Source organism: Danio rerio, chromosome 10, assembly GCF_049306965.1.
Source record: "Danio rerio strain Tuebingen ecotype United States chromosome 10, GRCz12tu, whole genome shotgun sequence".
Taxonomy (NCBI): Eukaryota; Metazoa; Chordata; class Actinopteri; order Cypriniformes; family Danionidae; genus Danio; species Danio rerio.
The window spans coordinates 10,542,111-10,570,000 of NC_133185.1; the positions used below are offsets into that span (position 1 = coordinate 10,542,111).

General features: G+C 36.6%; 1 protein-coding gene across 16 annotated transcripts in view; it reads right to left on the minus strand.

The window, feature by feature from the left end:
• Nucleotides 1-27,890, minus strand: part of strbp (spermatid perinuclear RNA binding protein) — a 192,272-nt gene that overhangs the window by 88,995 nt on the left and 75,387 nt on the right. For all 16 annotated transcript variants that reach the window (XM_021479265.3, XM_073914466.1, XM_073914464.1 and 13 more), the window contains exon 3: nucleotides 3,584-3,719. In XM_021479265.3, coding sequence (XP_021334940.1) covers nucleotides 3,584-3,586 — 3 coding nt within the window. In that variant the 5' untranslated portion in view covers nucleotides 3,587-3,719. The remainder of the gene's footprint in view (nucleotides 1-3,583; nucleotides 3,720-27,890) is intronic.

A 27,890-nucleotide genomic window follows, 5' to 3' on the forward strand; every position in this document is an offset into this window, starting at 1 on the left:
TGCAATCATCAATATATATATATATATATATATATATATATATATATATATATATATATATATATTTTTTTTTTTTTTTTTTAATCTAAATCTAAATCTATCTTTAGTTTGTGTTTTAATATAATTTATTTATATAATATACACTACCTGACAAAAGTCTATAAAAGTTTTAGAAACAATAAATCTTAACATGACTTCTAGTTGGTCATTTGGTAACAGAAGGGGCTTATATGAAAGGCGAAGGCCTCTAGATTACGCTTGTTTTACCAAAATAAAATAAAAATGCAATGTAATGTGTATTTATATAGCACATTTATCGTGTGCTTCACAATCATGAGGGGGATCTCTCCACACCACCACCAGTGTGCAGCATCCACATGGATGATGTGACGGCAGCCGCAGGAATGAATTAGGACAGTGAGGTCTGACTTTGCTTAGACAAAAGTCTTGTCACTTAATATACAGTATAGAATATAAAGTCATGGTGCAGTGGAAGAAGCAATAATACTGTGTATAAATACCATGAGCTTCAAGGTCTTCATCCTTACATGTCTAAATTGACTCAAACAACTTATTAATAAAGTCAAAGATTTGGGGGATTTACGAAAGGGGCCTTAATTTGATGTCAAATTTTTAAAATAAAGATTTTCAAATGACAATTTAAAAAGCTGAAAATATTTAAAACTATCATTTTATCTGCGCTAAACTACAATTTTAAAATGGCATTAGTTAGTGTAAAATGTATAATATAATTATTTTTAATAATGATTTATCTTTTTTTCACATTTTTATGTTACGTTTATCAGGTTTAATAAAAATTAGACCTTATTTAGCAAATTACACAAGTAGAAAAGTCTTGCCACATTTTAATATTACAGTGGACAATTGGAAGCTGGAATTTAAAGAAGCTGAATTAAATTTAATTCATTTGTAGTAGCTCTTCTTACATGTAATTCCTCCTTGTTAATAACTATTTTTTATAACATTTGCTTAAAATGTTGTTAACAAATATAAACAGCTTTGTACCGAAAGTGATAATAAAATTATCTTAATTTAATTTTCCTAGCTCTCTGCAACTCAAATGATTGCCCACTAAAGCTAAGCAGGGCTGTACCTGGTCAGAACCTGGACGGGAGACCACTTGGGAAAGCTATGTTGCTGCCGGAAGTGGTGTTAGTAAGACCAGCAGGGGGTGCTCAACCTACAGTCTGTGTGGGTCCTAACGCCCCAGTATATTGATGGGGACTCTTTTAGATGGTGGAGAATGTTTTTCGAAAAGAGATGGGATTTAACGACAGCATCCTGGCCAAATTTGCCCACTGGCCTCTGTTCATAATGGCCTCCTAACCATCCCCATATCATAATTGGCTACATCGTCTCCTGTCCACCAATCAGCTGGTGTGGTGTGCAATATGACTGTCATCGTGTCATCGACATGGATGCTGAACACTGGTGGTGGATGCGCAATATAAAAGCGATATATAAATTAAAGGAATTATTATTATTCAGGGCTCGAAATTGCGACCATTTTAGTCGCATATGCGCCCGAAATTTAAGCTATGCGACCTCATAATATATATTGGGAGCATTCGTGCGACTGCATATTATGGTTGTAGTGCGACCTGTTTTTGTTTTTTTTCTAAAAACGTGGTAAAAATCGCTCTTCCCTGCCGCTATATTGGTTCATATTAGCTGTCAATCACTCAAGACTTTCCGCTGTCAGATGACAGGGAGGGAGTTTTTGTGACCGCGGGGAATGCAAACGGCTGAAGAGTAAAAAGTACACTGAATCTCGATGCGTTGCATTCACTGCGTGTTCAGCCAACACAATCTCACAGCAATTCATAACTTTTTCATACGTTTCCTCGTGAGATCAGGCTGCAACAGCGCAAATGTCCGCTAAAACACCATCGCCAAAGAAGCTTGCCTTTACTGAGTTTAAACTGATGCGGGTTATAACAAAGAACAGTATTGCGCCGGTGGGCATCGGGAGAATCCTGCTCTGCCCCCCTCATATTGGGGCGGCTGACTCGCATGCCTTTCCGTAAACACAGAAAAATGTAATTCAGCGCATAACGAGGCTGAGCATTAAAACGACACTAACCGAAACCAAACCTTTTAAAAGTGAGACTTTTCTTCCTTTCTTTCGTTCGTTCTTTCTTGAGGTGTATATTATTTTTCTATTTAATTACTGATGACTGCTTTGCAGCTTTTGTAGCAGAAATAGTATTTATTAAATTGACATGCGTATAAAAACAATAGTACAAAATAAATATTTCTTACTACAATGCTTCATTTGTGTTTGATGTAAACCATCAATTTATTTTTCATAAAGTAACAGTAGGACTTTATATAGCAGATAACTTACGTTAAAGCACATTCAAGGCAGCATGATGATGAGAAATATAATTCATTATTAGTATTATTGTCATCATTGTCATCATTAATATTTTATAATTATTCAACATTCATTTTGGAATTATTGCACAAACATTAAGTCATCACAGCATTAGTTAGATAGTTGTTTCTGGGTTTTGTTAGTCCCAATTGATGTTGTTTTCAAATACAATAAATCCCTTAATATACAACTTGTCAAATATATCATTCATTTTTGGTGGATGCTCCTAATTTTTTTCTGGTGCTCCTAAATATTTCAGGTTGGGAGCACCGGTTCTACCAAGTCAGAAAGTTAATTTTGAGCCCTGTTATTATTATTAATTTTGCAGCAATTTTTTATCCATTGTATGGTACAGTAAGCACACAATGTCTGCTTTCTTCTGGATGAGGACTTTAAAAGAGATTCCTAATCAGCAGTGACATCATAAAAACAGCTAGAAATGCCCTTTATATTGATCAACAAAAATAAATCTTTCCGCTAAGACAGAAACACAATTCTCTGAATTCAGCTTTCAGACAGCCATTCATTGCATAATAAAAGACTACTTGCATTGTTTTCCTCCGTGAAAGTCCATTTCTTCACTATAGCGTATGTGGTCAAGCTGACACACAGCCCAAGTGTCTGTTTTTTCTGTATACCTCTAAATGTGGCCTTTACCACTTTGGCCACTATTTGACAGGAAGTCAAGTGAAACCAGGAAGGTCACCTCTTTACATGCACAATAAATCAATAGAGATTCAGACGCAGAAGACACAAAAAGCTGAGAGAAGTGAAAAGTGTACATGTGCGCTTGCGTGTGCATATCCAAGGTCACCCTGGCAAAGCTGGGTTAGCATTAGAGCTCACGCTAGCAGGGCGCTCATTACGTTGGGTTATTTATGAACCTCCCCCCACAACTCTCAGACTTTAATAATTCAAACAGCACAGCCCTGCACTCCCATGAGACCCTGCTCCCACAAGCCGGAGGTGAGGGCCATTAATCAAATGCTGATCCCCCCCCCCCCACACCCCTCCCTCTTTTCTCTCTTTCTCTCCCATCACATTTTCTCCATCACATCTCGGCTTGTTTTAGATTACAACGGTTGGGACGGAAACACATGTAAGGGGAGATTTCGTAATTTAGACGTCAACCTTGTGCGGAGGTATTTAGTCGGCCACACACAAACAGAAGATGAGTGTTTTTACCATGGCGGCTGGAGGGTTGCTAGTCGTGGTGTGTCCGTTAAGGTGTGTGTGCGCGCGGTGGAGACGGGGGTCTCGGGACACCCTCTCCTCATGCGCTCGCCTCTCTGCCCCCCCGCTGCGCCCTACTGCACCAAACCTGCAAAGCAGACAGAGAACAATGGTCATTACAGCATTATCAGCAGGCATACTTTAATATATCTTTAAAGCAATTTATAGCAAAAACAGAATATACAAAATATACATAACACAAAACAATGTTTACAAAATATATATATATATATATATAATACAAAATATAATAATAATATTATAATAAAAAATAATAATAATAGCAACTTTTAACTAGCGCTAAGCAAAATATGTATGGCAATTAATTAATTAGGCCTATATTGAACGTGATTATAAGTGAAAGTCATCTGAATGCAAAACACACACACAGATACAGGCAAATAACCATATTATTTGTGGATCAAGCATTAAACTGTCAAATTTTACCTCACTCAATCCCTTCTTATCTGGCCAAATGTCTTCAAATGTGTATTAATGCAACTACAATAAGTATGTTTCTTTATTAATATATTTATTATGTATATAGAAGTACAAACATGCATGCATAAATTTGAGAAAATGTTTATTTATGTTTAGATTTAAAACATACAGTGCATCCGGAAAGCATTCATAGTGTTTCACTTTTTCCACATCTATTTATGTGACAGCCTTATTCCAAAATGAACTAAATTCATTTATTTCCTCAAAATTCTACACACACTACCCCATAATGACAATATGAAAGATCTTTTGAGATTGTTGCAAATTTATTAAAAATAAAAACCTGAAAAATCACATGTACATCAGTATTCACAGCCTTTGCTGTAAAGCTCTACATTGAGCTCAGGTAGATTCTGTTTTCATTGATCAATTTTAAGAGATATTTTAGCAACTTAATTGAAGATCACCTGTGTTAAATTCTGTTGATTGGACATGATTTGAAAAGGCATACACCTGTCTATATAAGGTTGCAGGTTTGACAGTGCATGTCAAAGCACAAACCAAGCATGGGGTCAAAGGAATTGTCTGTATACCTCTGAGACAAGATTGTCTCAAGGCACAAAGCTGGGGAATTTCTGCCACTCTGAAAGTTCCAATGAGCACAGTGGCCTCCATCATCTGTAAATGAAAGATGTTTGAAACCAAGAGGACTCTTCCTAGAGCTGGCCAGCCATCCAAGCCGAGTGGTCTCGGAGGTGATCAATAAACCGATAGTCAAACTTACAGAAGGACAACTATCTGTGCAGCAATCCACCAATCAGGCCTGTATGGTAGAGTGGCCAGACCGAAGCCACTCCTCACCTGGAATTTGCCAAAAGGAATACCAGAGCTCTTGAACTCTTTGGAGAGAATGCCAGCCTTTACCTTTGGAGAAAACCAGGCACCGCTCATCGCCAGGCTAATACCATCCCTACAGAGAAGCATGGTGGTGGCAGCATCATGCTATGGGAATGTTTTTCAGCAACAAGAACTGGAGGACTAGTCAGGATAGAGGGAAAGATGAATGCAGCAATGTACAGAGACATCATGAATGAAAACCTGCTTCAGAGTGCTATTGAGCTTAGACTGGGGCGACGGTTCATTTTCCAGCAGGACAATGACCTAAAGCACACCGCCAAAATATCAATGGAGTGGCTTCACAACAACTTGGTGAATGTCCTTGAGTGGCCCAGCCTAGAGCCCAGACCTAAATCCAACTGAACATCTCTGGAGAGATGTGAAAATGGCTGTACACAGTCACTTTCCATCCAACCTGATAGAGCTAATAATGGGCAAAAATTCCCAAAGACAGGTGTGTCAAGCTTGTGACATCATAAACAAAAAGACTTGAGGCTGTAATTGTTGCCAAAGGTACATCAACAAAATATTAAGCAAAGGCTGTAAATACTGATGTACATGTGACTTTTAAGTTTGTTTGTTTTTTAAATAAATTTGCAACAATTTCAAAAAATCTTTTTCACATTGTCATTATGGGGTATTGTGTGTAGAATTCTGAGGAAATAAATGAATTTAATCCATTTTGGAATAAGGCTGTAACAAAAAAAAACAAAAAAAAATATGGGAAAAGTAAAGCGCTGTGAATACTTTCCGGATGCACTGTTTATCAAAATAAAATAGTACGGCAGAATATACATACTTCTAGCATTATTTTAAGATGAATAAACTGCACTGAAAATCAAGTGGCATCACAAACCCTCACCCCCCACACTTCCCTCAGGAGGTATCAGTGACTCTTTTGTTTGAAAATGAGCAATGCAGTATATGGACGTTATACATATTTCATGATCTGGGTGCTGCTGCACAACTAAGATGCGGCTCATTGTTTTGCTTATTTCACAGGGAAGTGTTTGCATGTGTCCTTGTTTTATAGCACACTTATCCGGGCCCATTTATGAGGCTTATCTCACAAAGTGCTTTCTCTGCTTATGTTAAACATGATTATAAGTGAAAGGCATCTGAATGCATAAAGCACACACCCAGAGAAATACAGGCAAATAATCATATAATTTGTGGATCACGCATTGAACTGTCAAATTTTACCTCACTTAATCCCTTCTTAGCTGGCCAAATGTCTTCTGTGTAGTAATGCTATATCCCCGGAATATAATTTCATTCTCTGGATTATGGCATTAGGGCTGAACAGATGTACTCTCAAAAAAAGATTTCAGGCCAAAAATGTGAAATAATCATAATAAATCCCAAAACATGTAAAGCAATAAAGCAGAACATTTGTTTTCCATGAACAAAATTGGATGTAATCAGACAAAACATTTGAATAATAGGGTGTTTAATATCCCCTGACATCTTTTTTTTTTTTTTTTTGCTTATGAGTATTACAAAACAATCAATGTTTTAAACAAGGTAGAAAGAAATCTAAAAGTAAGCAAAAACAGTCAGATTACAGTACATTTAATGACAATGGATTTAAATTTCAAAGTAATCTATCCAGCACTGCTGGCAAGTGACATGCTGTAATCTGTTGATTGTCTGAGTCTATTGGCATCTGTCGGAGCAGTCAGAATTGGCTTTAACCGTGTGGTTTCTGTTATATTATGTGTGGTTGAGTGTTTCTATGCTATTGAGACTTGTTTTAAAATGGTCTTCAACATGTTGTTTTGTTTGTTTGATAAGTTTAATTAGAGGATGCCCAGTAAATAGTTTTTTGAGATGACTTGTTTGATGAGTTTGATTCTGACTGTCTTAAGGTGCTGTCTAAGGCACAATTTAGGCGGCTTTACACTGTAAAATACACTGTAAATATGATCTGTTAATTAAAAGTTTCCATATTTTGTGTTTCACAAGTGTTTTCTGATTATTAACGGATATGAATTGCATTATAAGACCCGGATCTCTGCTCTGTTGGCTTTTGATGTTGAAAATTTAAAGTGACTTTTATTGACATTATAGTAGTTTGAAATAATCTAATGTATAAGAAATAATATATAGAGAAATAAATCTATAAAATAGCAGAAAATGTACTGGCAATTTATTACAAGGTTGTTGTACCGTAATATGAAACACCAAGCCAGATAATATCACTTGAAACTTTTAAAATGCTAATAAAAGTGACCTTTTTTATATGGTTCAAGGTTAAAAGTTGCCTCGTAATGCAATTCAAAAGCATAAATAAATAGGGAAAAATAAAAATAAAACATGAATCACAAAATACAAAAAACTGCTAATTTATGGATATTTTTTGCAGTGTACCAAACAATACTTAACATTACCAATAAATATACATATACACAACGCTGATAACTGATTGGTCCAAGACAATAGTCACCACTAGCATCATTGCACTCCAAACTTGTAATATTCAAATAGTCAGAAGCAGCCACTGTTGTAATGTTTATTCACACTACTAAACCATTTTATACCACCAAGAGAAAAAAAAAAATTGGACAGAAGAAAAGGTCTAAACTTGGTGCTGGGGGGGACGGTGTCCTGCAAAGTTTAGTTCCAACCCGTAATCAAACAGACCTGCCTATACATTCATATAGTGAACTTGAAGACACTGATTAGCATGTTCAAGTATGTTTGATTATTGTTAGAGCAAAACTCTGCAGGGACACTGGCCCTTGAGGACCGAGTTTCCAATCTCAGGTCTAGATAAATGTATGTGTTAATTTAGATCCCTATTAGCCACTACTAATGTAGCAATTCTTCCTTGGGTTTAATAAATGGAATAACAAATGTAATCAAATCATTATCAAAAAAAAACAAAAAACAATAAATTAAAACAACAGAAACAAATACCAAAATCAAAAAGGATAAATTAGCATTAAACAACAACAATAGACACCAATATAAAGATCTGCACGAGACAGGTTTTATTCCGCACACGACTGTTCCCGTCAAACTTAGATCTGGTTTACAAAATCTCATGGTAAAAATTGGTACTATCAAAAGAGAGAGATTACAGATAAAAGTGTAGGTTGTGCAAGGATTGTGGGCTAAATGTCTGTTTTGTTTGACTTTTTGTGATGAGACATGAATGTCGCGTGACGTGCTGTGAGTTTTGTGGCTGGTGAGGCACTGACTCTTTCAAAGTCAGATTTACAAACATTTAAATCAATATATCTGCCAACTAACCGATTGCGTTTCATATATCATATCAGCATTATTTCTATACACATAGCATGTACACATTGGGCCAAGGAATAATGTAAAATGCAGTGTTTTTTCTCCAGCTGTGGCGGCAGGCCTTTTTTTTACACAGATCTTCCAACTACCTATGGCGTTATTTCAAAGACAAATGTCGTGAGGGCAGCATTACAAGTCGAAATCGCATTCATGTAATACGAGCATGCAAATCTCTTTGCATGTGCGTGGATTTCCTCTGTTCATGCACAAAATTTCTTGCACACCCTCAAACATATGCTGCTCAAGTGCATTTTTTTGCGCGCCCTCAAATAAACACTGTTGAAGTGCGATTTAGTGCATTTTTTGTAAGGAGTATGTCTCCAACATTTATTAGATTTGCAAGGAATATTTATGAATGTCTCCAATAGACCTACAGCAGCATTGATGCATCCTGAAGTAAAGTAAAACGGCCATAAACTCCAGCAAGATAAAGTCATTGTATGCAGAGCCCTAGACCTTTATCTTTAAAGTATAACTACGGAATCTTTGTTCATCTTAACTGAAAGCTATGTCGTGTTTGCTGTACTCACGCATCACGCACCTTTCAGTCAGTCAGCAAGTAACCTAAAAAGGTTTAAACAAATAACGCACAGCACTACTACAGTTAAAGAAAAGTTTGCGCTGTTATAATTCACTTACCTTTTAATACATTTTGGTGTGATTATAACACGCTATTAAAAAAACACGACTGAATGTTTTGAATGAGATGCTGTAATGTAGCCGTGGCGGGAAGAATTTTGGTGTGGCGCCCCTCCATGAAAGAATGAATGTACCGGAAACCATGAAATGTATATTGATTAAACATGCCTCCCAAAAAATACCCTTCTATTTGCTACAGAGTCCAGAAAGCCTATAACAAGTGACACACAGCACCATAGCAGATGCGTTCTCTATCTCTCTCTGCCATTCAAATTACACCAGAGTTACCGTGCGCTATGGTATTTTATTCGGAAATGTATTCCCACACCGCAATAAATATGGTTGGGTCCTACGGCTCCTGTGAGAATGCAGACCTCTACACCAATACAACAACTAAAGACAAATTTACTTTAAACCAAATAGGTGTTCCTATTGTTGGTGGTCAGGGAGCGAATCCAGCTAGAGGATAGGATGAACTGAAATCAAAAAATGTTTTCAGGAAGTTGAGGCAATAATACCAAAACGGTAGTAAACAGCAGTGGAAGCTGTGCCGTACCGTATTGTAGGGGTGTTAAAATTAATCGTTTCTTCGGTGCATCGTGATGCAGACGCGGACAATTCGGTATCGGTTCAGTAATAATCATAACCGGTTATTACTGACGTCATTTACCTCATATGCGCTGTCGCGAGGAAGGCGATATTAACAACGCTCTAACTACTTAAAACTCATAAACTGTGCACAGTTTCACTGTGTGTGTTTGCTGGATCAATCTTTCACTGACATATACAACAAAAGCCCCTAGTTTACTGAGATCGAGAGAATGAAATTACTCCATTTCTCTCTCTCTCTCTTACACACACACACAGTGGCCCATTGACCTGCTGGCGTGGCTTTTCCTCTCCTCTCGGCTGTTTTACAGCGTTACTTCTGGATAAAGAAACGAGTGCGTGTCTGCAGAGTTTTCTCCACCGTGTCTATCAGACATCAGCTGTGAGATCGCCGCTGCTGCCTGCCGCTCAGTGTCACTCATCTGTGAAGAGCGCAGCGGGCAAGAGCCAATCGCAACCGTTTTTGTTGAAGGTGTGACCAATCAAAGAGGTGTAAGAGAACTAGACAAGGATCAAAAATTGCGCTGGATATTTATATTTGTTTATGTTATTTGCTAAATGCTCATTTTGTTTAAAGTTACAGTTTATATATCTGACTGTTTGTATTAAATGACAAAATTGTATTACAAATAATATATAAATATAAATATATTCATACATTTTAATACAAGAACTGCTACTGTGAAGAAAATATAAAACTGTGTATGAACAGCACTGTCAATGCACTGTGATGCACCGAAATATCGAATTGAACCGAATCGATGGCATGATAATCGTAACCGAACCGAACCGTGAGACTAGTGTAGGTTCACAGCTCTATCGTATTGCATAGAAAAAAAATGACTTTACAGTCCACTGGAACATTTGCACCAATGAATCTCTGTAAAAAGCCTCTGTACAAAAAGTGGGCACCATACTGAATGCCTGAAATGATAAATTGGGCACTTGTAAGCACAAACCGCAAGCCCAAATCCAAATCAAATGTGCCATTTGGAAGAAGCCCACAATCCAGGATATTCTGGTATTGGCATATTAGATAAAACATTCTTACTAAATGTACACATTATCCAATAATCTTTAACTGCGATAACGTTGAACAGGAAGAACAAGTGTTGTCCAATAAGGCACAGCTTATCTCCATAGTCCCTTTATGCACAAAACCTCTAGTTTGACATCCTTTTAAGAGATGAACAACTGTATCTCATGAGGAACCCCACGCTGCTGCCAACAGCGCAATTACGCTCAAATGCGGCCCTGCAGATCTTCTGTTATAATGTTCAGCGGAGTGTGTCCACACAGAGACATTCACAGTCTGCTCGCTCACGTCCCTGCTGTTGCTGCCTCGTTATCAGAGTCACAATCTGCTGGAAATATACCACCTACGAGACCTTTCAGAGAGATCATTAGTCCTGACAGAACAAACTGACCAGCATTTAAACGTCACATCACTCGGCTGATCATCAAATGCCACATGTAAATAAACTGCGCCACTGTCTGTTTTAGGGCTGCACGATATTGGAAAAATCTGATATTGCGATCTTTTATTTTTTACATGATTTTTGAGAGTTTGAATAGCTCTATTTGACAGTTTTCTGGGGAGTGCAACAGTATTTAGGTACAGAAATTGAATAATCACTAGCAAAAATTGCTTTTCTTACTCTTTCTAGTCTTGGAGCAAAAATATTGTTTTGGTTTCAACCTCAGAAGAAATAAGGCAAAATTAAGAGTTTTTTCCTTAAAACAAACAAAAGTATCTGCCAGTGGAGTAAAAACATCTTGTTTTTGCTTTAAAATGTGCATATTTGGACTAGAAAGAAGAACCTTCTTTTTTTTTGCATTAATTATATAAATTCAGTATAAATACAGTAATTAAATAAATTATTTAGCCCCTGGTCAACTATAATCCAGACCCAACATTGCATATCTTGCAATGTGACAATTGCAGATGTACACATTGAGATATCAATGCTAAAACTATAAATTATGCAGCCCTAGTCCATTTTATAGCTTAACATCAATAATTGCAACAAGAAGTTTGCGCCATATTGTGAATACAGTCACAGCTAAATGTCAGTTGTTACTATTTAAAATACAGGCTACCTCAAGAACCTTATTGATAAAATAAAAAAAATAAAAAAACAGTTGAAGTGAAATCAATACATCGTATTCAAATTAAACTAGTTTTTTGAACACTATAGACCATTTCAATGCAGTGATGTCTTTGGCCCATAAATATTTCCTACTGGTTGTCAAACTATTTCATAACTGTAACAAGAGGCAACTCAATGAAAGCTTTACATTAAAACACCTGCCATGGGATTATTTATCAATATTTTGACTTTTTTAGATTCTCAGAAGCTATGGAAATTAAAAAAGTAAATCAGGAAATACTTTAGGACCATTGTTATTGTTTACATCCTCAAAAACGTCTATAGGTTCAGATTTAGTGTTTTTATGTACTACAATATATACCTGTATGAACAGGCATACTTTAAAATTGTTCTAAATTCTTTTGAATGATACTTAAAATGACACTTAAATCACTTTCAGAGTAAATTTGTCCTATTCATAAATCAAAAAACAAAACAAATTGCAAACCTATTAGAAACGAACCAACTTTCATGAGCTTTAGTGGCAGATAACAAAAACTGCAGTATGCATTAAGAATATACCCTGACACCATGTCCAAACTAAACACAACATGACATGTGATGAAGGATCATCAAAAAAAAAAAAAAGTTTGAGTTCTAACCATCCGCGTAACATAAAAATGGTTTCTATTTCTGTAACATTGCATCTAAAATAACAGCATAAACTACTATGACAATGATCACCTCAGATGCTGACATGGGCTTTTTTCAGTGTTAGATGCTACCAATACGAGTTTAAATACCATTTATGTGACATTTATTGCCATACTGACTGTGGCAGCAGATTTACCTCAAATTTGGAAAATAAAATAACTAACAAACATATTAAAATAAACGTTAAAACCATGACTGTGCAAATCAATCACTAGGCATGCACTTTATGTATATTTCTTTATGTATTTTATGTATATTGTATATTTACTGCAAAATTTCTATTATAATTCTGTCAATTTCAATGGGAGTGCAGTGTTGTATCCTGTGCTTCTGAATGGCTGGTATTTCAATGTTTCTGTCATGTTGTGTATTGTGCGGACAGTTAAATTGCCTGTCGCTGGAATCTTATCTCACTGTGTATTGTTGAACATGACTTGACAGAAGAGTATCATTCAGTTGGATGGTTGCTAATATAAATATTGCTGTATGCTGTCTTCATAATTTGTGTTCTTGGTGTGAATAGGACTTATGACCACATTTGGGGGATTTCTTACATCAAGCTGAGCCTCATCACTGAAAACAGCAGGAGCCCATTGATTTTCATGTGGCCAGGGCAAACAGTGGTCAGATTGTGAAAGTGCATTTAACCTCTGTATTTCAGCACGAGTGAATAGAAATCCACACACATCCTCAATCTTGTTAGAAACTAATGAAAAGTACGACATGGGGATTTTACAACAGTGCCCAGCTCGACCGACCTTCACTTTTTGACCTTCTTTCTGACTGATGTCAATCCTTTAATCATTTTGCTTGGTTCCCTCTAGCAGTTTAGATAATAGAGGCATTAGAAAAGCATGAGTGAGATGTTTGCTTTAACTGGATTCTGTCACCAGGACAGTCTGGCCTTCCTGAAGTCAGCCTGCGGTGGCATTGCTGGCCCGCAAACAATTACAGTTTCACTATGCAGCAGAATAAACAGCCCGACATAAACTAGTTCACAACCTCCACAACAACGGCAGGCTTTAAAAGAAAATAGCATGTCATATTGTGCATTCCTCCGCAAAGCTTTCGATAAAGTTTTGACAATGCTAGCTTAGAGTTATACATTTTGAGAATAAACAAACATGCAGTGCTACTGGACAATGTAATTTCAATTAGATAGATAGATAGATAGATAGATAGATAGATAGATAGATAGATAGATAGATAGATAGATAGATAGATAGATAGATAGATAGATAGATAGATAGATAGATAGATAGATAGATAGATAGATAGATAGATAGATATAGATAGATAGATAGATAGATAGATAGATAGATAGATAGATAGATAGATAGATAGATAGATAGATAGATAGATAGATAGATAGATAGATAGATACCGTTTACAAAGTGGCACCACCAGCATTTTGGAGCCATAGTATCACGATACATTGTACTGGTAAACCATGCAACCCTATTATGCATAATAATGCAAAACAAAAATCAACCATTCTCTAATAAAATCATAACTTAATTCAAATTAGAAAGTTTGTCTTTATTTATTTACTTATTTATTTATTTACTTTTTTACAGTACAATAGTATGTGAATGTGTATGAATCAGCTCCTTTTAAGATCTAAATCAGTTGTTTAAAAAGAAATGCATAAATAAAAGCTGGGCACAGCATAATGTTAACAGACAAACACTTTCCACACTTTCTCTAATTCATTAAAATTTACCAGTTCTTCTGCATTTTTTAAATGAATTTGTGGCGAAACAGTAATACACCTGAGACTCAACACAACAGGGAGCTAATAATGAAAAACATTGTTTTTGACTACCAAACCGAAAGAGATTTGGGGAGGGTAGAGGCTTATTATCATGTCTTTGCCCCAGTGCTACTAATTACACTCATTCAATTTCTTTTTCGTTCATTCTTCTTGTGAGTTTTGAGCAAAACTGTTAATTTCTCCTCTAGGGTAATCAACTGAGAGAAGCTAGTGTTAAATGAGAGGGATGTTCAATCCGAACTTAGGTGATGCTCACAACAAGCTTGGCATTTATTTACCACCGGGAGCATTCGAAAATTTCAAAATGAACGCATGCTCATTTTTGCTCCATCATTACAAGCATCCCATCAGATTCCTCCAAGGAAAAGCATTCTGGCCTGCGGGCGAAAGACAATGGCATGGCGGATGGCGCCTCATTAGTATGAGGTTGCCAGATCAGCAGCACACTTCTCTGCACACTGATTATTAGATGGCCACTTAATGAATCTTGCACATGGCAAACAGCACCTGCTTCCTCTCAAAGCAACCGGAAAAGACTGGTAAGGGTGTGTGCCATAAACAGATGCTAATTTTGTTGCTCCAAATATACAAACCATCAGTCTGAGAAAGCTGTTATTCTAATGTTATTTCTAATTGCAACTGAAACCCACGTATATGAAATAGTGTTATGTTTAGGCAAGCGTTGAGTTATTTTAAAAGCTTAAAATGGAGTTGTGTGTGGAGGTAAAAAAGTGGCCTTTATCAAAATATTTGTTTCAGAGCCTCTTTGACCATGTCTATTAAAAGAACAATTTACCTAGAAATGGACGTTTTCTAATTATTTAGAGGATGCACCGATCCCGATACTTGGATCGGATATCAGTTCCATAGCGCATATTTTTGCTGTATTGGGTATTGTCCGGCTGATACCGATCAAAATTCGATCTTGCCAACAAAGCCATGAAGGTAGCCTGAAAGGCACTAGAAAGTTGTCATGTAGGCCTACTATATCCCAAATGTTCTGAAGCCATTTTATAGTTTAATGTTAAGTACAGATATTCACATGGGTAAATTCATGTTCAGTTCAGCGCTTCCCTCCGCCTGTCAATCATTCTTCATTCATTCACAATTCAAACTGTGTGTTGTATTCAGTTATTCAATTCAATTCAATTCAATACAATTTAATTCAGCTTTATTTGTATAGCGCTTTTACAATGTAGATTGTGTCAAAGCAGCTTCATATAAATGGTCATAGTAACTGGATCATGACAACACGAAAAACATTATGACAACACTAAAAACATTCTCCAATAATTGTTCCTATAAGTTTAATTAATCAGTGAAGAAATTAATTCAGTTTTGCATTAAATTTGTTAATTTTGACCTGCAAGAAGAAGTTTATTGCTGTTTTTAAATAATGTTATGTGTTGCCTGTTTTATCAGCAGATTGCATTGGCAAAAGTGGAGTAGAGAGGGTTATTTCCCATTACGTCCCTGATATTTATATTAGAAAAGGCTCAACAATGCATTGGATAGATCCTCAACAGACTGATTTCTTCCCTTTTCTGCTGCTGTTTCGGAAATGTCCAAAAAAGTCGATGATGCATCAAGCACTTCATTCACACAACGGCTGAGCAGATGCGATGTGATCCCAATGTTCACATAAACTGGAGTCTGTTCATTTAGAATAAAGATAACTCTTTTTTTTTTTTTAAATGAACCATTCAGGCACGTGCACAAAAATGCAGTTAGGCATGGGCCGGTATAATTTTCTGACAGTATGATAACCTTGGATAATAATACCACGATTTCATGATATCAAGGTATTGTGATTACTGCTCTAAAATTTATTTTAAAATGCCTGAGTTAATAGTTTTTACACACAAAGAACACATAAAAAATACATTTAAAAAAAACGTACATATACCTTGGGAACGGTATAACAGAACATTTTAGTGGTATTAAAATCTTGACTTTTCCAAACCACGGTAAACCTTAAAACCGGTTATCGTCCCATGCCTAAATGCAATGTATTTTTTTATGGAACTTCCCAAACTCTAAAATCTGAAGTTTATAGATGCTACTGTCTAATTCATAACCGTGATGTGTTTAATTTATATTTCAACAGAAGTCAAGTCAAGGTTCAAGCACAAATACAGTGCATGTAAACAAATCTTTGAACATGATAGGTTGAATGACAGCAGTGAGGAACGGCTGTTGTTTTTTCTATTCTTATGCTCGACAAAGAGACGTTGTGAAGAGACAGATGAAAGACAAAAGTCTTTTGTTCTTTACATACTTTAACCTTCAGTAAACATTCAATCAAAAGAGCTGTCTTGGAATTACTTAAAGACACAAGGAGAAAACTGTGAAGGTTTGTCAGAAAAAGAAAAGAAAAAGGTATTTAAACATTAAATAGTGTATAGTATTGGATTTATTTTCAATGCATAATATTAATATTAACAATACTATACAATCAATGCATCCAATCAACCTCTAATTTGTTTATTTATCTTTTTACAGTTGAAGTCAAAATTATTAGCCCCTCTTTCAATTTGTTTTATTTTTTAAATATTGCCTAAATTAAATTTAACAGAGCAAGGAAATTTTCACAGTATGTCTGATCATATTTTTTACTCAAAATAAAAATCCAGGTGGATGCTGCACACTGGTGGTGGATAAGGAGATTCCCTCAATGTGCAAAGGACTTTGAGTGTCCAGAAAAGCGCTATATAAAAATATTAATACTAATTATTTAAAATAATAATTTTATTTATAATAATAATTGATTATAATAATAGTTCATGCTAAATATTTGTGTTTACTGAAGCAGTCAAGACATTTTGCTTTGTTTTGTCAAAATATGCTGTGATAATTAGGCCTGTCAATCAATATATTTAATCATCGCTCAACACATGGACATGACCTTAATCATATTTGGTTATGCAATATATATCGCCATACTATACATAAAAAACAATTATAGCAACATTTCAGCTAATTGTGCAACCTCTCTATATCTGTTGGAGGTGTCAGTGGTTAAAAAACACTATAGTATTTTAGTTTTAAAGCTTTTTTTTTTTTTAGCGTAGTGACTGTTTTGGTCGATGGATGGTGGGAAAAAAATACAAACATCAGCTTATTCTTGTCAGTGTGTTGAGTTTGGGAAGCGTCTGCATTGATGGATCTTTCCGTCTGCTCTGCATCTGTTAGTCAGCATCACATTAAGCCATCAGAAGTTGATTGAGGAAGTATATTTAAACTGCAGAAGTGAGACAAATGAGAATAGTGTGAAGAAGAGCGAGTCTAATGGAGAGATTATAATGTTTTTTATTGCAAATGTGTATGACAAACAGGAAGTCACACATTTATTTTTATTTTTTTTGCTAGACTCTTTGCTTTCATAACCTCTCCATCCTTGTTATCCTCATCTCAATCACTTCTTCCCCTACAGGGTTGACCTCTAGTTAGCAAGAAGCAGCCCTCCATCTTAAATATCGAGCGTGCAGTTATTTGTTTATTGATGGCATCCATTCTCCCTTTAGCATGTTCAGCGTTTTCCTTCACTGCCAAATCAACTAATGCTGCACTTTCTCTCACATTTCCACTTCCACATAAGCCATTTTTAAAATCAAGACAGCCTTTAGAGAGTTTGTTGGAAGACCAGTCATCATTGAAGATAACAATGTTGATGGAAAGTTGTCAGTAAAATTCACATAATTTTTTGTATGATAATGCATGTGTGTTCATAGTGCTTATCATATTATACTGGTGCCTTTACATGTTTTACCTCTGGCTTTGAATGGAGCAGGTTGATATGAGATATATGGATTTGTTCAGGATGTCAAGGTGCTTTTTTCCAGGGTCTCCGCGGGGTCTTAAAAAGTCTTAAAATGCCTTAAATTTCAAAAACAAAATTTTAGGCTTTTAAAAAAGTCTCAAATTCACTGACATATTGTGTTATAGGTCTTAAAGAATTTTAAACAGTTCTTAATTTTCCTCTGTCCAAGTAAAGCTACTCAATTGGGCCGATATCCATCCAATTACCAACAATCCATCTCAATAAAATCAGGGAATGAATACTAAAAACAATTACACAGTTCCTCATGATATTTACATAGCAATATATCGCTTTACATTATCTTCCATTAATACAAAAACTATTTACTGAAGTAATAGGGAGTAGACTAGACATAATAGTTATAAATAGGCATGAAACGTAAGGTTTGTAACAGAAATGCAATAGGTTGAATAGAAGCTATACTCAATCAATTTGCAGAAAAAGCCAACAAATATATATTGCAACAGACCGCACACCACACACCAGCTGATTAGTGGAGAAGAGACAGAGTGATGAAGCCAATAATAATATGGGGATGTAAGGAGGCCATGATAGACAGAGGTTAGTGGGCAAATTTTGCCAGGATGCTGGGGGTAAACCCCTACTCTTTTTCAAAGAACATCATGGTATTTTTTAAGACCACAGAGAGGGCCTCGGTTTAACGTCTCATCCGAAAGACGGGGCTCACTAAACAGTATAAGCCCCTTTCACACAGTGATACCGGTAAATAAATGGAAAATTTCTGGAACGACTTTACCGGTAAATTCAAAAAAGTGCTGTTCACACAGGTGGGGACGTTACGGATTTTTTCCGGAAAAGAGCATTCACACATGCATTCGAAAATACCGGTAAATTCTGACATCATTAACCAGGAATGACCTCTAAATGACTGGGCTTGTATTTGTAAACATTTGACTACATCACAAACTCTGTGGATGGATCAGTATTGTGAACAACTCCGATGAAAACATATAGAGAAACACTTTCGCATGTCGAGATGTACATGATATGTGTGTGTGCTGGGGCTGATAGGCTGTTTCACGAGCACACGCAAAGCTTGAAGGTAAACAAACAACGGCATCTTAGTAATTATTTACACGGTTGGCATTAAGATAAATATATAAACGTTATCTGACTAACATCTAGCAGCTAAATATGTCTGGTAAAATATTTAAGGGCTTTTATTCTCATAAACAGCGGGAACGTGAATGCGTCTGACTGTTCTGATTGGCTAAAGCAGACGTCTCACGTCAGCACGTTCTAGACGTGCACGCGCTCTTTCTGGCAATCTTCCTTCTGCATTCACACAGCGCAGCATTCCGGCAAATTACCAGTAATCTTACAACTTCTCTTTCCAGAAAATAGCCAGAACGAATTTACCGGTATTTTCAAAAAGGGCCTGTTCACACATACACACCATTCCGGAAAATTGCCGGTAATTTTCCAAAAAGGTCTGTATGTGTGTAATGGGCTATTGTGTCCCCTTTACTCTGCTGGGGCATTAGGACCCACACAGACCACAGGTTAAGCGCCCCATACTGGTCTCACTAACAGCATTTCGGATGAGACGTTAAACCGAGGTCCCGACTCTCTATGGTCGTTAAAAATCCCAGGATGTCCTTCGAAAAAGAGTAGGGGTTTAACCCCGGCATCCTGGCCAAATCTGCCCACTGGCCTCTGTCCATCAAGCCCTCCGAACCATCCCCATATTCCAATTGGCTTCATCTCTGTCTCCTCTCCACCAATCAGCTGGTGTGTGGTGCGCGGTCTGGCGCAGAATGGCTGCCGTCGTGTCATCCAGGTGGATGCTGCACACTGGTGGTGGATGAGGAGATTTCCCCCATTGTGTAAAGCGCTTTGAGTGCCCAAAAAAGTGCCAAATAAATGTAAGGAATTATTTCCACCAACTAGCTGCTGGAAATGCATGTTTATTGTATGTGGTATATTTTCAAACATCATAAAACATTAACAAGTTTATAAAAACTTCCACAATATAAAAAATGAAACTGTGTTCACATTTGTAAAGCTATTACATGTATTCAATTAAATTTTTTAGATCAACTTCCTAGAAATTTCACTTTGAAACAGTCAAATAATTAATTCCATATAATTTTAGCATAAATCTCACCGCAGCCATGTGTCTTTATGTGCCTGGTTTGCATAGAATCTGGCTAAAAGCTAAATCTAATAAAAATAAAACTACAAATCATATTAATAATACAAGAACACATAAATACACATTTTAAAAATGTGGGAGTCATTTGTTTTTTAAATAATGAAAAACTGTCGATATTGTTACAAATGCATTTAATGTCGCAATTTGCCCCAGAAATTCCCAAGCTTAAACAACGACAAACTCATCATCTGTATGCTAAAAATTAAACACTTTAATTGTATTTGTGCTTTATGTATCTAGCATTGGCTTGGGGTAAAAGGTTTGAATGAATGTCGGCATAAAACCAGAAATACAGTATTGGCTGACTCGTTTATGTGTCCCACTAGGATACTTCAAATGACAAACGGCAAAATAGACTGGATTTATTAAATGAGATGTATCAAACAGATTTCCTGTTTGATGTCGCATGAGGACTTCAAGAAAGGACACACACACACACATACACACACACACACACACACACACACACACACACACACACACACACACACACATTTAAATCCCCCCCACACACACTGCCACACATAACCTCATAAATGCTCTACAAATCCAAATGCGAACAATTGTTGTGGCATTAAAACTAGTCAGTCTGAGCAAGTAATAATTTAATAGCTGTAAAGTAGTCGCTCTGATATAAACCCACAGCATCAGAAAGGAAATATCTTCAAACTCGAGAGATTATGAATGCTATAGACATCAAGAATGCTATAGACATCAAGATTATATGCTTTGCATTCCCAAATTTTATGTTCAATGAAGTTCAAGCAATCACAGAGGGCTGCTGATCTCTTATTGTAAAAGCAGTCCAACTACAGTAAAAGTAATTAGTCGCCAGCTATTAAGAACTTTGCATAACGGTGTACAGTAAGATAATCACAATAATTAAGGCAATGAATAATTAGCTGAACAAAATAATTGCATATTAAGCACTTTGCTCATTTCTATGACTCAGAAAGGGATAATTGTAACAAACACCACTGCACAATATATTTGGAACAAAAGCATAATCTGAGCAGACGGGGTTTATTGGCACCATGAATCTGTTTTTATTAAAAAATGTTTAATAATTTCACAAATTTATTGACATTTACACAAAGACTAAAGAAACAATTCAAAGTCTATTGTAAAATAACACAGAAATTATGCAACATAGTGCCAGTACAAACACATCTTAATAAATACAATAATACTATTAATAAATAATAAAGGATTTTCTCATTAATTCTCAAATTCTCTCAATATTATTTTAATTTAATATCTATAGAATATATACACTACCTGACAAAAGTCTTGTCGCCTATCCAAGTTTTAGGAACAACAAATAATAACTTGACCTCTAGTTGATCATTAGGTATCAGAAGTGGCTTATATGCTAAGGCCTCTAGATTCCGCTTATTTTACATAAATAAAATATGATCATGTCTTGATTTTAAATTATTTAATTAGGACAAAAGACAAAAGTCTTGTCACTTAACAGAGATTAGGTACAGTATAGAATTTAAAGTCATCTTGGACGACTGCATCCATACATCTCTGCAATGACTCAAATAACTTAATAAAGCCATCTGGAATGGCAAAGAAAGCATTCTTACAGGACTAACAGAGTTCATCAAGAATCTTTGGATTCAACTTCAATGCCTCCTCTTTTATCTTACCCCAGACATGCTCAATAATGGTCATATCTGGTGACTGGCCAGGCCAATCCAGCAGCACCTTGAACGTCTTTGCTTTCAGTAACTTTGATGTGGAGGCTGAAGTATGAGAAAGAGCGCTATCCTGCTGAAGAATTTGCCCTTTCTTGTGGCTTGTAATGTAATGAGCAGCACAAATGTCTTCATACCTCAGGCTGTTGATGTTGCAGTACTCTCTGCAGATCATTCACACGCCATACTGAATGCAACCCCAAACCATGGTTTTTCCTTCACTAAACTTGAGTGATTTCCATGAGAATCTTGGGAATCTCCATGCAGGTTCCAATAGGTCTTCTGCAGTATTTGTGATGATTGGGATGCTGTTTAACAGATAATTCATTGTAATAATCTACATTTTGCCACTTTTCTAAATGATCAGCTAGAAGCCAAGTTATTATTTATTGCTCTTACAACAGGGATCATCAGCAAGAATTGTCAGGTTGTCACCATTTGTGATTTTACTATCATTATTTGTCCCGTTTTGTTGACTACAACTGAGCTGAAATTTTATAAACAACAGAATGTTAACATTTACAAAGAGTAATAAATACTGTAACTAATTAATTACTTGTAATAGCTGTGTATTATTTTTACAGCGCACAGTATGTGAATAAACAGCCTAAATTACACTGGAGAAAACAACAGTCAAAATAATGTTGACTAGCATAAAAAGGTTTAGGAGTTTCTCAAAAAGCTGGTCTTGTTTGCGCAGTCTTGGGTTACAGTGACACACAAAAGACTTCCCAGGATGCTTTGAGCCTCCGGTAGCTTTGGTAACACTGTAAACACTGTAAATGTACTAAAAATACAGCAGCCTGTGTTACAAAACAAGAACTTAAAATGAGAGGCATTTAGAGGGGGATTAGATCTCTGCTAATGTGTTAATGGACTAAAAGAGAAAACACTTGTTTTGCATTTAGTTGAGATACACTATTGATGAAATCTTAATAAAGCAAAGACAAAAAGAGAGTAGGGAAAATCCATCAAGATAATGAATAGAATGGATAAAGGAAAGGGAATGATAAAAATGAGTAGAAACAATGCAGGAAAGCAGAAGGGAAGTGTGTGTGTGTGTGCGTGTGTGCCCGAGCGTGCAGATTCAGCTCACTCAACACTTTGTATCCCGCCAATAAATCAAGGAGGCTCTTCGGTAGAAGCGAGCCAGGGCAACAGTTAAACACAGCACAGCGGTGAACCTAAAAAATCCTCACCTTCCTCTTTCCTTTTGTCAGAACTCAGACGCACTGCTGCAGATGGACTACAAGAGGACAAAGTTGTGCTGTTTCATCTCAAGTGTTTTTATAGCATTCTACGTTTCTTTGACTAACAATAATAATTAATAATTATTTTAGATTTTGCTGACCGTTTTTGGCTAGGTTTTTAGTCTATGTTGTGAACTTGTATAGTTGGTTTACTGAAAAGAGACATAAAAATACCAAATGTGTGAATCTTATATTCAAATAGTTATATTTATAAATACTGTAAATATATTTTTGATTAGAATAATTGATAACATAGCAGAAACAAAACATTTGTAAATAAATAACTAATTAAATATTATTCAATACTACATTGGCATTTTCACATGCATAATGCATTTTTATTTGAATGCTTTAGGCATTTTACTACTTTTCTAACATTAAATTACATTTAAATATGTGTGTATACAATACTAAAATTCGGTACAAATTGATACCTACATTTTTTGAAAACGTCCATTTCACGCTTATTTTTTTCCACGGGAGGGAGGAGTGCGTTGCCTCAGTGCCCCCAAAAGTGACAATAAACAGTTTATACAACAGTTCGACGGCATAATCGTGTATATGACAAAAGAAAATCAAACACGGAGAGTGTCAAATACCCTTTCATCTTTAGCTGGCGGTCAGAACAGCAGAAACTGTTGTTAATTCACAAACGTCACTTTAGAATTAGTATTTAAATGATTCTCAGATTACTGTTGTGTTTGTGATAAGGAAAAACACTAAACACATGCAGGCATTTCTTCTTTCTTTCTGTTTCTTGAACTAATCCGTAGTAGCGAAAAGAGAAGACTCATTAGAAACAGATGGCCAACCAAAAAGTAACTTGACACAAAATACATACATTCCTGATCCGTGAATCTAATCTCACACTCACCATCTTGTGAATGAACATTAACCCCTTTCACACATACAGACCTTTACAGAAAATTACCAGCAATTTCCCAGAAAGGTCTGTATGTGTGAACAGGCCCTTTTTGAAAATACCGGTAAATTCGTTCTGGCTATTTTCCGGTAAGAGAAGTTGTAAGATTACCGGTAAATTGCCGGAATGCTGCTCTGTGTGAATGCAGAAGGAAGATTGCAGGAAAGAATGCGTGCACATCTAGAAAATGCTGACGTGAGACGCCTGCTTTAGCCAATCAGAACAGCCAGAAGCATTCACGTCCGCGCGGTTTATGAGAATAAAAGCCTTTGAATATTTTACCAGACAAATTTAGCTGCTAGATGTCAGTCAGATAACGCTTATATGTTCATCTTAATGCCAACTGTGTAAATAATTATCGATAAGTTGCTTATGATAAGCCGTTGATTGTTTACCTTCAAGCTTTGCGTGTGCCTGTGAAACAATACTGATCCATTCACAGAGTTTGGGATGTAGTCAAATGTTTACAAATACAGGCCCAGCCGTTTAGAGGTCATTTCTGGTTAAAGATGTCAGAATTTACCAGTATTTTGGAATAGATGTGTGAATGCTCTTTTCCAGAAAAATTCCGTAACGTCCTCATCAGTGTGAACATCGCTTTTTTTAATTAACCGGTAAAGTCGTTCCGCTAACTTTCCAGATATTTACTGGTATCAGTGTGTGAAAGGGGCTAATGTCAACCCTCTTTGATCTGCTCAACGATAGGCTAATGGCTGCAGATGCGGTGTATTTCAGAAATTATAAATATTTAAAAAAAAACTCAAAAGTACATCATGTTGCCCAAGAGCAGCAATATTTGTCAAACTGTAGAGTATTCTGAGCTTGTTGCTGTATGTGGGCGAAGTAATACACAAGGGTGAAGGGTCTGGACAAGTGCTGTTACTGGCAAAATATTGCACGGCTATCAGCCAATCAGATTCAAGAACAGTCAGATTTAAGTGTATAGACAATTCATTACTTGAACATTTTAAGAACTTAAGGCTAGCTAAATGAATAAATAAAGCTAGCTTAATGAAGAAAAGCTCAAGAAACACTTCAGCTATGTAGTAATAATGTAGAGTAATAATGTAACGTTACAAAATAGGCTAGTAAAGGGAGACTGCATTATATTTTCTTGCAAAAAAATACAACATATTTGCATTTTTTTGCATATTTAATTTATGTCATTATTACATTTACATATTGATAAGCCTATACAGTTCATAGTAATTAACACTACTAAAATTCATGTTTAATGCAATAACGAGATACAAGGTTGACAATTTGACGTCCACTGTTTTCTGCATTACAAAACAAAACAGCAAAGAATCCCTGAATTTGAGCATTAAGATCCACAAGCTTTTATAAAAATGACAAAAAACTTTTTGCATTATTCGACCATTTGAAAGGACCAATTTATAATGACACACAGGTCACATTGCTCTCTATATCTCACTTCGTTTCAGCTTCACACACAAAAACTAAGGGTGGATCGGTGCGTCAGCTCTCTGCTAGAGTCCTGTCCAACCTTGGGCCGCCGCAGCTCAGTATCACCGGCACCATCTGTTCATACTGCAATCAACACAGCGAGCCATGCGATGCCCCCTGCTACTCCATACTGCACCGCCAACATGTGTGTTTGTGCGCGAGAGACCTAAGGAACTGCAACCAGTGTGAATGCAGACAGCTGCTGCATAAGAAACTCAGTGTATGGATTGGTTTGTGCAAAAAAAGAAGAATTTATAATAAATGTTGTTTGGCCAAAAGAGAAAAAATAAAAGCTGGTTTGTAAGCACACAGGAGCCGCAGAAACTGCGCCTGCCAAATCAGAGCGGATCAGTGAATCTATTCATCCCGAGTCAATTTGGGCATGATATTCCACAACATTTTATAAGCACAATCCCTGACCATTTCTCTCAGAATAACACAGCCTCTTCACTATCCAGCAGTAACTATGACCCACAATGCACTAGGGCGAGTGAGCGAGAGTGTAAATATTTCAAGGTGCCCTCTGCTTCATCACCAGGGTTGTTGGGGAAAACTTGTCTCTGTAAAAGCACATACACATTTCCCCGTAGTTGTGCTATAAACACTACAGGCAGTAAAAAAAACTACAGTTATTATTCTTTAATCACACAATTTATGCTCACAGGGCAAATGATCAATTAATGAAGGCGCACTTTTACGCAATTCTAAGCAACCTTGAATTTCCCTCAATTTGAGCACAAATACACAAACATTCTACCACATGAAAAAGAGGTCAAAAATGTATTTGTATAGATTGCTTTTGTAATGTGAATGCTCATGTTGTCGAATCTGTTCAAACAGCCACAAACTTCTACCTGCTCTCGACACACTTAACATGTGGACATCATGGAACGTGTTGTGAGTAAAGGGGGTGGCACACCGAATGACTATGTCACACATATGACAGATAGATCTAATGCACACATCAAAGATGCACACATTTACTCAAGCTCACTGCAGGATCTAATATCTTTAAGATCTTAAAACTTCTGGTAGTACGCAGAATAGCAGAATTACTCTCATTTATGGCACCTAAACTCTGGAACCACCTTCCTGATAATGTCAGAGGCTGAGTGGGCTTGACAAACCACCTGTAGGACACACTCCAATACTCATATACTTTACATGTTTGTTTCTATGTTTGTTTACATAATTACTATTTTAATTTACAGCACTTCTTTTTTGCATTGATATTTAATATCTTGTTTAAATACACTATAAACAGCAGCTAAGCTAATTGTTTTCTTTGTTTTCTATTTTCACCAGGAGATTCTCATCCCAAGGTTTCTAGAGTTTTCGCAGTGCCATAAATGTGTTCAAAGACCTGTGAAGAGATGATGCCAACCATAAAGGACGTCTAGAGGTATCTATCATCCTGGACCAGGCCGTATCTTGAGCAGATGCTGTGGCGGTTATGGAGGAGTGGAGAGCATAAAACTGATTCCTAAAAGACTCCAGTGAAAGACGAGTCTATGCATTGATCCCATGGGCCAGCCTGAACACCCACTGGTGACCTAGTCACACCTGCAGCTTCTCCACGAAGGATATCCAGCATTCTCCAGCCTCCGGTCTCACGTGTGGGTTAACAGTGTACGCGTCGCTCGACAACAATGACTTACGTGTCTAAGGAGGAACATTGTTTACCTGAGAGCTGTTCTCATCTGCAAACGCTGAGATCCGGATTCGCTTGTAGTCTTCTCTTAATAAAGATGCGGCTCTAGTTGCCTGTCTCTACAGATTTGGTAAGTGAGCAACCAGTGCTCTTTGTTTATTCAGTTTGTTCGTATCGAACTAAGTTAACTATTGCACCGAGTACAAACATGTTAGCACCACAACCAAACTTTAACCTCGTGTAGGATTTTCGCCGCATTTAGTGACCAGAAGAACACACGCGGCTTTCTGATGCTACCTGCCGTGTGCATCTAAGTTTCCGGGAAATGCGAGGTTTTTTTCTCTCATTCGCTGTGCGGTATCAAACATGGCATGAAAAATACATGCTTAGAGCAGCTCCTAGAAACAAATATTTTGTTAGTCGCGAGCAACATGAATGAATTCCCTGAATGAAAGAGCCAGACTGCAGTTAAGGTCCACCATTTAATAATTTGGCAAATAATTCGATTACAGATGTCTATGTAAACACCGTCACTTTGTCCCCTGTGTGGGTATGTGTTTTGACTCGGAAAGTCAGCGCGCCCAAATAGACACTCCCACACCATGCATCTTTACTTCCTCCGACACTCCCCCCTAAACAAAGCTGAACACGCCCACTTTTCTGACTTTTTCCAAAGTAGAGGTGTGAAAACACCCTGCTGAAACGAGGGGGTTTCATGGCCCTTTAAAGGCACTCAAATAGAAAGTTTATATTGAAAGTGCTGCATTACACTTTGAAACCCATTCAATGAATACACACAC